General features: G+C 42.1%; 1 protein-coding gene across 1 annotated transcript; it reads left to right on the forward strand.

Annotated features, from left to right (window-relative positions):
- The first annotated feature begins 872 nt into the window (after positions 1-872).
- LOC306817320 (B-cell receptor CD22-like) lies at positions 873-11,835 on the forward strand. Its single transcript, XM_079334099.1, has 10 exons — positions 873-1,261; positions 7,067-7,405; positions 7,511-7,723; positions 8,863-9,198; positions 9,304-9,516; positions 10,295-10,564; positions 10,844-10,931; positions 11,013-11,070; positions 11,261-11,343; positions 11,732-11,835. The coding sequence occupies exons 1-9, from the start codon at positions 1,204-1,206 to the stop codon at positions 11,339-11,341; spliced, it is 1,656 nt and encodes a 551-aa protein (XP_079190225.1). The 5' UTR covers positions 873-1,203; the 3' UTR covers positions 11,342-11,343; positions 11,732-11,835.
- The last annotated feature ends 34 nt before the right edge of the window (positions 11,836-11,869 follow it).

Below are 11,869 nucleotides of genomic sequence, written 5' to 3' on the forward strand. Positions count from 1 at the left end.
TAGGGTGGTTGCCTCAAAGGCAAACCACACCACTACTATTGCCAATATTATTATTATTATTATTATTATTGTTATTATTATTTTTGTGATTATTGTTCTTCTTATTATTATTATAATTGTTGTTATTATTATTATTATTATTGTTGTTATTGGCCTCTCACTCTAACTGACATCCAGAATTTCACAGTTTTCACTCATGTTTTAAAATCACCACTGTGGTCTCAGTCTGAATGTTAGATGAAAATAAAATACATCGAAACGTTCGCCTATTTGTGCTGTCGCTCACAGTCCAAACGGATCGGTGATACCATGTTTAGTTTTCAAGATATTTGAGGTTTTGCGAGCAGTGATAAGCTCATTCAAATACATTGATGGAATGTTCTGGCAGATCAAAGCTGAATGTCAACCAATCAGTGAGCAGCAGGTGTTCAGAGTTAGAGTGGTGACATCATCATTTGAGTGGGACAGAGTTCTGTCTTAGCTGTTAGCTGACTACAGTTAAACACTCTTACTGCAGTATAACACGCATACACAGACACACACACACACACACACACACACAAACACACACACACACACACACACACACACACACACAGCAACCACCCTCACACTTTCTGCAGGAATATTTCTTCCTTTTTGTCTGGTGGAGCTCTTGAAGGCTGAATGTGCGACATGTTACACAGAAATCTAGCAGAGATCAGCTGATGCTCTGAGAATCACTCTGTGAGTCCTGACTGTGGATGGATCTGTCAAATAAACTGTTGTGATTCTTTGAGCATCATGTCTCCTGTTGTTGTGTGAGTGTTGGCTGACATGTTCTGATGCCCCCCCCCCCCCCCCCCCCCCCCCCCCCCTCGAGCTCTGACACTGGGACCATCAGCACCTTGTTCAGTGTTCATGTTGCGTAAGAAAAGCTTGTGGTCTCTGTGAGCTTCTTCCTGCTCTTTGTCTTATCTAATATGTTGATCACGTAAAGAGGCAGGAAGTGTAGTCATTAAAAACAGTGTGATCTGTGTGCTGGGCTCACTGCCTGCAGAGGACACTCTTCTTTCAGACCCTCCTCTTCTTCACATGTAAGTAGAGTCCTTCCTCAACATGTCTGCTAATGTTTGAGTGCTGCTGTCTTCTTCTTCTTCTTCTTCCACCTGCTAACATGTTTGATCGTCCGTAAAGTCCCAGCGAGAGAGGAGAGGAGCAGCCATGAGTTTGATCCGAGCAGCCAGTCTCTTCATCGTCCTCGTCCTCCTCTCTGTGTCAGGTACTTCACATCCACACTTTCACTCACTTTGGGACTAAAAAGAGGAAGTGTGGGAGGGATTCATGCACACTGAAGCTCACCTGTGTGAAAAGTGGATCAGCTTCAGGTGACTTTATTTGGACCTCAATTCAATTCAAAAAACTTTATTTGTTCCCCGGGGGGCAAACAGAGCAGTAAATGAACGACAGTGCAGTGATGCTAAAATGAGACAAAGAAAACAAAAGTGTCTGCAACAAGTAAAGTGTCAAAATTTAAATACAACATGTAAAAATGCTAATTAACAAAGTTAAATATATCAAAGAAGAGTGGAGGAACAAGTTGACTGTGATTGGACTAAACATGTAAACAGAAATATAAACAGTAATGAACAGATGTAAACAACAATTGTGCTGTAACAGGTAAACACAGTTTACACAGTAAACAATATTTGAATATTTCAATGATTATTTATTTCTCAAAAATAACTAAGTGGGTCATTTTCAGGATGAGGGATAAATGTACAAGTTCTTGAAGTTTGAACTAGAGTTAAATTGATCTCTGATACTCTGATATCTCCTTGACTTTATTGTATCTCTCTTATCTAACAAGAAGGGAGGGGGCTCTCTCTCCTCTCTCAGAAGCAAGAAACTCTTTAACGCATTTAAAGCACCTCCTCTTTGCTCCACCTCTTAAATTTAGCAACCACTTCCAGTATGAGCTGACTGTCAGAGAGTGAACATCCTGTCTAAAGATCCTCTTAAAGTCAGATCAAACCAACACAACAAAGATCACACATACACACAAACAGACAGAAAAAGAAAAAGAGAGAAACCACACACCAACACGGCAACCCAAACACACCTCAACAGAGAATCTTTTCTTCTATTCTACCTAAATATATACATACTAAAACAAACTGTCCTTGATGATCTCTCCACTTCTCCTCAGACTCAACAAAGGCTCATATTTTTATCTAATGTATAAATGTCCTTTGAAACAAAGGCTCGTATACATTACAAAATATATAAATGTCCCCTTTTTAGGCTCATATTTTTATCTGGTTAAACAAAGTCCTATAAGGGGCTCATAGGTATTTTAACACTGAAGAAACAAAAATGTCTCTCCTCATGACTTTACCAAATCTCCTTTCGTCAATCTGCTACATACACATACATATATTCTATTTTTTCAAACACACTCAAGCACACAGACATTACACAGAGCTCAACACCCAGCCAAACAAACAAAAAAGACTGTCCTGCAGCCTACATTGTCACACACCCAGGATCCATTAGCACACACACCTCCAAAGAACTCCACCATTCTCTTTAGTCCACTCATTTACAATTTTCCTCTATTTCTCTATTTTATCACCAAAGATTCTTCTTTTAAAGCATCATTCAATTCTCACTTTTTACTAGACTAGACTATACGTTTATTTGATCTTTTAGTTATCACCCTCATAATTCAGTTCACAAATCAGACTACATCCCATTAAAGCCAACTTTCACTCAGAAGCTAATTTACACATGTCTTACTGTTATGATCTGGGCCCTGATTCATACTCTTGCATGTTTTTTTTTTAACTTCCTTATTACTAGTTCTGCTATACTAACTCTAACTCTTTTTTCTTCTTCTTCTTCTTTCTTTTTCTTCTTCTTCTTTCTTTCTTGTTTCTCAATAAATCCCAATTTAGACAGAAATTACTTCAAACGTCAACACATCATCTCAATTCACTCCAAGTCCTTTGACAGTGGAGCCAGCACAACTACCTCAACAAAAAATCAGCACTCTGACATGTGTGATTAAACACTCACCCAAAATGCTGCAGAAATGTAGAAGCTTCAGTTGTAGCTGCAAAAACACTCCAAACTGACCCTGCTCGCAGCGCCAAAAATGTAGTTTCTTAAGTCCTCCTTCTTTGACCATGATGTGTAGATGATGAAGAAATATCCGCTGACACTGACTTGCTTGTAATGTAAGACATTTATTTACAAAGTCAAGAAACAGCATCAGTCCAGGTTAGCCATGTTACCTGGGAGAGTCACCAGCCAAATGTGATCCTCTCGAACAAAGAAAAGACCCTCGTATTTATGCAGCGTTGGTCAAAACAACATCAGAACATTTACAACTCTATTTAAGCTTTGATCATTCAGGTGTGCATCTCCTACAGTCCTGCACCCCCTGTGGTTCCTCAGGACATATGACTTAAAGGTTATGATAGATAGATAGATAGATAGATAGATAGATACTTTATTGATCCCGAGGGAAATTCAAGGCATCCAGTAGCAGTATACAGACAGGCAGGACACAAGACATTAGTTACAATACACACCCGCAGTCCCCCCTCCCCTCTGTATACAAAAAACCTCCAAACAAGATATAGCAGCCTCTATGTGACTAAGAATAAACATAATTATATGTTAAGCCTGTGCAGTTAGCATTAGCAGTTGGACTTAAAACTAATATAGCATAATGTACATAACCTGTGAGGAGAGAAAAACATGTGTTGATTAAAAGAGACCTGTAAACAGTTAAAGAGCCTTAGAAACAAAGTGCTGACCTTTAGAAACTAGTTACATGTGCATGTACAGAGGTGTTTGAGCTTATGCCAGAGGTGTGAGTACAGTCGTTAAACAGTCGTTAAACAGTCAATGCAGGAATGTAAATTGGTTCACCAACTTAAAGGAGCAGTGATTTGCATTAAGTGTCCTAGACAATAAGGTGAAACCAGGAGTGGTTAGGGTGATTTTCGTTAAGTACCCAACTATTGAGGAGCAGCTTAGCATTGAGTGTTGAAGACAATAGAGTGAAACTTGACCTAATTAGGGTGATCATGTCAACCATTACAGATGTAGCATAACACAACAGTAGGATGAAACCAGACATGATTAGGGTGATTATCATTAAAGTGACCAGTGCTCAGTAAGGTGACTATCAATATGCATTAAAGTGTCCAACTGGGGGCTGACTCTGAGGTCAGCAGTGCAGATGAGGAATGAGAAAAAAGTGAAAAAAGAGTCCAGGGATCACCGTGCGCTTCTTCCCTGCCGTGACAGTGAAGTGTTATACAATCTGATGGCCAGGGGGACAAAAGAGTTCTTGAGTCTGTCCGTGGAGCACGACTGTGACAGCAGTCTGTCACTGAACATGCTCCTCTGGCCGGTGAAGGTGCTGTGCAGAGGGTGGTGTGTGTTGTCCATGATGGAGAGCATTTTTTCCAGAGACCTCCTCTCTACCACTGTCACCAGTGAGTCCAGCTCTGTACCCACCACAGAGCCGGCCCTCCTCACCAGTCTGTCCAGGCGTGCTGCGTCCCTCTTCTTGCAGCTTCCTCCCCAGCACACCACTGCGTAGAAGAGGACGCTGGACACCACAGACTGGTAGAACATCTGCAGCAGCTTTTTGCAGATGTTGAAGGACCCCAGCCTTCTCAGGAAGTACAGACGGCTCTGTCCCTTCCTGCAGGTAGTGTCCATGTTAGGCGACCAGTCCAGCTTGTCGTCCAGCTGCAGCCCCAGATACCCGTAGGTCCTGACCACCTCCACGTCGATCCCGCCGATGGAAACAGGTTCTAGATGTGGTTTCTTCCTTCGGAAGTCCACCACCATCTCCTTGGTCTTGGATGTGTTAATATATATAGGTGTTAATATTATATAGGTCCCCATGAGATGACCTCTTATCTCTCCCAATATATCCTCAGGGTCTATTCTCATTTTACTACCAAACTGTTTCTCTTTTACAATCTTAAGGAATGTCCCCACAAATAGACCCCTTCATTGTTTTTGATGTTACCATCACTTCTCACCTGTGCGCCGACGTGAGTGGCCGCATATCTCAGTAGCTCCGTCCCTGTCGTACTCGTCTGATATGTTATTTGTTTGTTTTGGCTCTGTGCCAACTTCTTTTAACCTTTACTCTTTACTCTTAGGCTGCTAAATCTTGTTTGGGGGATTATTGTATAGAGAGGGGAGGGGGGACAGCGGGTGTGTATTGCATTGTAACCGATGTTTTGTACTGTAACCAATGTCTTGTGTCTTGTGTCCTGCCTGTCTGTATACTGCTACTGGATGCCCTGAATTTCCCTCGGGATCAATAAAGTATCTATCTATCTATCTATCTATCTATCTATCTATCTATCTATCTATCTATCTATCTATCTATCTATCTATCTATCTATCTATCTATCTATCTATCTATCTATCTATCTATCTATCTATCTATCTATCTATCTATCTATCTATCTGTCTGTCCCACCAAAAGCTCACATGTTTCAGTAGCATAATTACACTTCACATACTTGTTCATATTACATTGTGTTGCATGTAAAATACACATAGATAGATAGATAGAAAAAAAAAACAGTTTCTATCTCCTGATTGTTTCTGCAGTTCCTCCAGTGTCCACTAGAGGCTGTCTGCAGCAGCACAGGAAGTCACATACACACCCATTTAAAAAGAAAAAGCCTTGATATATTTTTGAGTCTTTAAAGTGATTACAGTCTGATAGAATCATGATCAGATGATTTTTAGACATCCAGATATGTTGAGGTTTTTTCTTCTTAAAGTTCTGAATGTTGATGGTTGTTCCTGATGTGCTCTGTGTTGCAGCGGTTCAGGTTCAGGAGGTCTTTGGAGTGACGTGCTCTCCTGAGGAGATCTGTGCTGTTAAAGGATCGACTGTGGAGATGAGCTGCACCATCATAATCCCAGAGGGAATAAACCAGGAAGTTAAAGCTCAGGACACATTTTGGTTTCAACGTTTTGAATATGATGTTAAAGAAGACTCCCGGTATTCAGGCCGTGTGCAGAGTACCTGTGTGAGGAACAAATGTACTCTGACCATCACAGACGTGAGATGGACAGACTGGGCCTACTACAGGTTCATGATGAAGGGAAACATGAGCAGATATTTTGAGAGAGCTGAGGTCTACCTGAAAGTCACAGGTAATATTTCAGACTTTATTCTCTGAGCTCAGTTTTCTAACATGCTGTATATTCATGTATTTATTTCTGCATGTTTGTGTGCTGATATTTCTACTCATGTTTTAAGATCTCGAGGTGGAGGTGAGAAGACATGATGAGACTGGACTCATCTTTAGGTGTGAGGACATATGTTTTGATGATCACTCCTACATCTGGTTCAAGAATGGAGAAGAAATCAAAAATGAAACATCACGTGATTATTCATCCAATCAGATTCTTCATACAGACAGTTATTCCTGTGCTGTACGAGGACAAGAGAAGTTCCCGTCTCCTCCAGTGTGTGAGTTTATTTACAGTCTTCACTGATTCACACCATCACACAGAGCCTTTAAAGGACCAATCAGAGAGCTGCTCTCTTCCTCTGTGATCAGACATCAAGGAAACATGCTGTGTTGAAGTGCTGTCTTCTATGACAACAATGCAGCAGCCATTTTAAACTACAAATGAATTGAAGTTATTCGTTCTTTTAGAAAGAGGTGTTTCCCTTCTAATCACAGTAATGATGTGGACAAATAGCCAATCAGTGGTGGTCTAGACCGGACTTGATTTCAAATCCGGAGTCCATCCAGCCTGAGGCAGAGCCCGTCAAAAAACAGTTTCTATCTCCTGATTGTTTCTGCAGTTCCTCCAGTGTCCACTAGAGGCTGGCTGCAGAAGCACAGGAAGTCACATACACACCCATTTAAAAAGAAAAAGCCTTGATATATCTTTGAGTCTTTAAAGTGATTACAGTCTGATAGAATCAGGATCAGAGGATTTTTAGACGTGGAGATATGTTGAGGTTTTTTCTTCTTAAAGTTCTGAATGTTGATGGTTGTTCCTGATGTGCTCTGTGTTGCAGCGGTTCAGGGTCAGGAGGTCTTTGGAGTGACGTGCTCTCCTGAGGAGATCTGTGCTGTTAAAGGATCGACTGTGGAGATGATCTGCACCATCATAATCCCAGAGGGAATAAACCAGGAAGTTAACACACAGGAAACATTTTGGTCTTCTAAACTTCGTGAATATGATGTTAAAGAAAACTCCCAGTATTCAGGCCGTGTGCAGAGTACCTGTGTGAGGAACAACTGTACTCTGACCATCACAGACGTGACAGAGACAGACGGGGGTGGATACAGGCTCATGATGAAGAGAAACATGAGCAGATATTCAGAGAGAGCTAAGGTCGACCTGGAAGTCACAGGTAATATTTCAGACTTTATTCTCTGAGCTCAGTTTCTAACATGCTGTATATTCATGTATTTATTTCTGCATGTTTGTGTGCTGATATTTCTACTCATGTTTTTAGATCTCAAGGTGGAGGTGAGAAGACAAGATGAGACTGGACTCATCTTTACGTGTCAGCACAGATGTCCTGGTGATCCCTCCATCACCTGGTTCAAGAATGGAGAAGAAATCAAAAATGAAACATCACGTGATTATTCATCCAATCAGATTCTTCATACAGACAGTTATTCCTGTGCTCTACGAGGACAAGAGAAGTTCCCGTCTCCTCCAGTGTGTGAGTTTATTTACAGTCTTCACTGATTCACACCATCACACAGAGCCTTTAAAGGACCAATCAGAGAGCTGCTCTCTTCCTCTCTGATCAGACATGAAGGAAACATGCTGTGTTGAAGTTCTGTCTTCTATGACAACAATGCAGCAGCCGTTTTAAACTACAAATGAATTGCAGTTATTCGTTCTTTTAGAAAGAGGCGTTTCCCTTCTAATCACAGTAATGATGTTGACAAACAGCCAGTCAGTGGTGGTCTAGACCGGACTTGATTTAAAATCCGGAGTCCATCCAGCCTGAGGCAGAGAGCGTCAAAAAGCGCTTTGTTCTGCTCTTTGTGTTTCAGGATCCCTGTTACTCTCAGTAACACGACAAACACTCAGTGTGTTTACATGGACTTGAGTATCCTGTATTTATATTTGTGCGTGTAAATCAGATCCTGATTTCAGAAACTCAGATACACCCTGATCCTGGTTTTGAGAAACCCGATTTTGCTACCTGGAGAACTCTGAATGAAAACGGGATCCTGTGGCATGTAGACTGCTTCCCCTGGTTTCTGACAGCTGCCAACACCTGCACAGGTGCAGACTCAGCCAAGTGACGTCCACGCAAAACAAACATGGCAGCAGCAACGAGAGCAACTTATTCTGGAGAGACGAATAAGTTTTGTGATTTGCTAATATATATATATACAGTATATATAAATATCTATATATATATATATATATATATATATATATATATATAGAGAGAGAGAGAGAGAGAGAGAGAGAGAGAGTGAGAGAGAGAGAGTGAGACAGACACAGACAGACAGACAGACAGACAGACAGACAGATAGAATTGAAGGTTGTCTATAATATAGAGCACGCATGGCCAAAATAGATACCGCCAAAAAACAGTTTCTATCTCCTGATTGTTTCTGCAGTTCTTCCAGTGTCCACTAGAGGCTGGCTGCAGAAGCACAGGAAGTCACATACACACCCATTTAAAAAAAAATAAAACCTGATATATTTTTGAGTCTTTACAGTGATTACAGTCTGATAGAATCATGATCAGATGATTTTTAGACATCCAGATATGTTGAGGTTTTTTCTTCTTAAAGTTCTGAATGTTGATGGTTGTTCCTGATGTGCTCTGTGTTGCAGCGGTTCAGGGTCAGGAGGTCTTTGGAGCGACGTGCTCTCCTCGGATCTGTGCTGTTAAAGGATCGACTGTGGAGATGAGCTGCACCATCAAATCCCCAGAGGGAATAAACCAGGAAGTTAAAGCTCAGGAAACATTTTGGTCTTCTAAACGTCCTGAATATGATGTTAAAGAAAACTCCCAGTATTCAGGCCGTGTGCAGAGTACCTGTGTGAGGAACAACTGTACTCTGACCATCACAAACGTGACAGAGACAGACAGGGACTTCTACAGGCTCAGGATGAAGAGAAACATGAGCAGATATTTAGAGAGAGCTGAGGTCCTCCTGAGAGTCACAGGTAATATTTCAGACTTTATTCTCTGAGCTCAGTTTCTAACATGCTGTATATTCATGTATTTATTTCTGCATGTTTGTGTGCTGATATTTCTACTCATGTTTTTAGATCTTGAGGTGAAGGTGAGAAGACGAGATGAGGCTGGACTCATCTTTACGTGTGAGCACACATGTCCTGGTTATCCCCCCTTCATCTGGTTCAAGAATGGAGAAGAAATCAAACATGAAACATCAGATGTGTATTTATCAAATCAGATTCTTCATACAGACAGTTATTCCTGTGCTGTACGAGGACAAGAGAAGTTCCCGACTCCTCCAGTGTGTGAGTTTATTTACAGTCTTCACTGATTCACACCATCACACACAGAGCCTTTAAAGGACCAATCAGAGAGCTGTGTAGAGAGCGAGATGATAAAGTGAGCTTCCTCTCTGATCAGACTGTTGAGCTAATACACAGGCAACAATTATCTTTGGTTTCATAGAGTAAAATCTGCTTCTCAAATTAATATTAATAGTTATCTTTAATTAATTATTTCTATAAATCAACAATTGTTATTAAGCTGAGTTTAATGAACCTATTAGGGGCACCACCCTGAAATCAGGGAACAACCAAACAGTCTCAAATTATTTAATTAAATACCAACATTATCAGCAATTAATAACCTGTATTTACTTAAATGAAGGTGTGAAATCTGAACACAGAGCCCTTTCACCCACCTTATGTCACAATGTAAATACACAGTCATCACAAACAAGCGAGAAGCGTTCAGTGAAGCAGGAGGAGACTTGTGTCTCAGAATGCTGGAAGCATTTGAAGAGAGAGAACAATGAGAGACAACTGGTTTATTCACAGCAGAGCATTCGAGGAGAATCTGCAATGCATGCTGGGAGTAAGAGTCTTTTGACCTAGTCCAAGCTAAATAACTACCATGCCTCTCCGAGAGGGACACAGACCTGAGTTTTGTCTTCCATTCTATTATTCTGCCACATTAAAAACGTTTATTCAGCAGTTCTGATCCTCCACTTCAGAACCAAAGCGGTTCAATATAACACATCACCATCTGATGTGAGTGTAAACGCTCTCTCTGATTCTCCTCCAGATGCTCCAAAGCTTCCCTCTGTGTCACTGAGTTCCCACCGTGAGATAGAGGAGGGCTCTTCAGTCAATCTGACCTGCAGCAGTGATGCTAACCCAGCAGCTCGTTACACCTGGTACAAGGTGGACGGACCTCTAAACCCTAATCACACATCTTCAGGACCAACGCTTGTCTTCAGCTCCATCCAGTCCTCTGACTTCGGGGAGTTTTACTGTGAAGCTGAGAACAAGCTGGGGAGAACGACCTCCAAACACGTCTCTGTCAACCTCCCATGTGAGTAAAACACTCAATAAATAGAGTGATATAAAACCCTGCAGTTCCTGGAGTGTCCACTAGAGGCTGTCTGCAGCAGCACAGGAAGTCACATACACACCCATTCAAAAAGCCTGTCCCTGCAGGGACACACGGGGGACTCCAGCGCCCCCTGCAGGAACACACATCCTCCATGGTGTCAGACTGAATGATGAACAGAGAGGATCACAGAAAGGAAAAGTGATGTTTCAGTCTCATCCTTCCTCTCAAGTGTCTCACATATCTCTCTTTCATTCTTAGGGATCTCATACTCAGTAAAAACCATCCTCAGGTGGACTCTGCTGCTCCTCTTGTTGAGTCCTCATCTCATCCTGGCTCTGTGGACGAGGTCAAAACATCAACATTCATTCTGTTCTTTATGACCGCCATCTTGTTCTATGTGGATTTATTGTTTTCTGATTGAACCCAGGTGGATGAAAAGTGTGAACTCCACCACTGAACCAGACGAACCTGCAGAGATGATCGAGGTGAGAGAGAGAGAGAGAGAGAGAGAGAGAGAGAGACAGAGAGAGAGAGAGAGACAGAGAGAGAGAGAGAGAGAGAGAGATAGAGAGAGAGAGAGAGAGAGAGACAGAGAGAGAGAGAGAGACGGAGAGAGAGAGAGACAGAGAGAGAGCTCTGATGAAATCTGTTTCTGATCAAATCTTCTCCCCTCAGTTCGACGTCCTGTGTGAGAACGTGTCGGCCGACTCTGCAGCACAGGCGGAAGCTGCAGAGGAGCAGGAAGACGTGATATGAAGGTTGGAGCCTCCTGCACTGAAACAAACAAAGACACAAACTAACCCTGTAAGAGCCACTCAGAAGGCAAAGGCCCCCTGCAGGCAGAGTTTAGACTTCTCTGCACAGGGAGGAGGCTCACTGATGCTAGGAGGCCTAAATCTAACACATACCTGATCAGCTGATGGCTTTTTAACAAGCTGGAGGCATGGTGGTCTGGACACTTTTAGGAGGTCCTGCTGGTCTTTGTGTCCCTCATCCCACTCACGTCCATCATGATGCTATCCATGCTCTACTTTCTATGTCTCTTTGTCATTGTGCTGTTTTTAGGAATGTTTTACCTGCATAGACCAAAAACACACTTCACTGTCAGAGCCACCGTTACAACTTTAGTTTGATGTGATTTTATAGATGCAGCTGGAGAGGAGAGGAGACGAGAGGAGAGGAGGAGAGGAGAGGAGAGGAGGAGAGGAGAGGAGACGACAGGAGACGAGAGGAGATGAGACGAGAGGAGAGGAGGAGAGGAGACGAGACGAGAGGAGACGAGGA

Source organism: Symphodus melops (assembly GCF_947650265.1).
Source record: "Symphodus melops genome assembly, chromosome: 1".
NCBI classification, from domain to species: Eukaryota; Metazoa; Chordata; class Actinopteri; order Labriformes; family Labridae; genus Symphodus; species Symphodus melops.

Coding starts and splice junctions, on each gene's coding strand:
- LOC306817320 (XM_079334099.1), top strand. CDS start 1,204: ATGAGTTTGATCCGAGCAGCCAGTCTCTTCATCGTCCTCGTCCTCCTC. Junction 10,565..10,843: donor CGTCTCTGTCAACCTCCCAT/GTGAGTAAAACA, acceptor TTTCATTCTTAG/GGATCTCATACTCAGTAAAA. Junction 10,932..11,012: donor ATCCTGGCTCTGTGGACGAG/GTCAAAACATCA, acceptor GATTGAACCCAG/GTGGATGAAAAGTGTGAACT.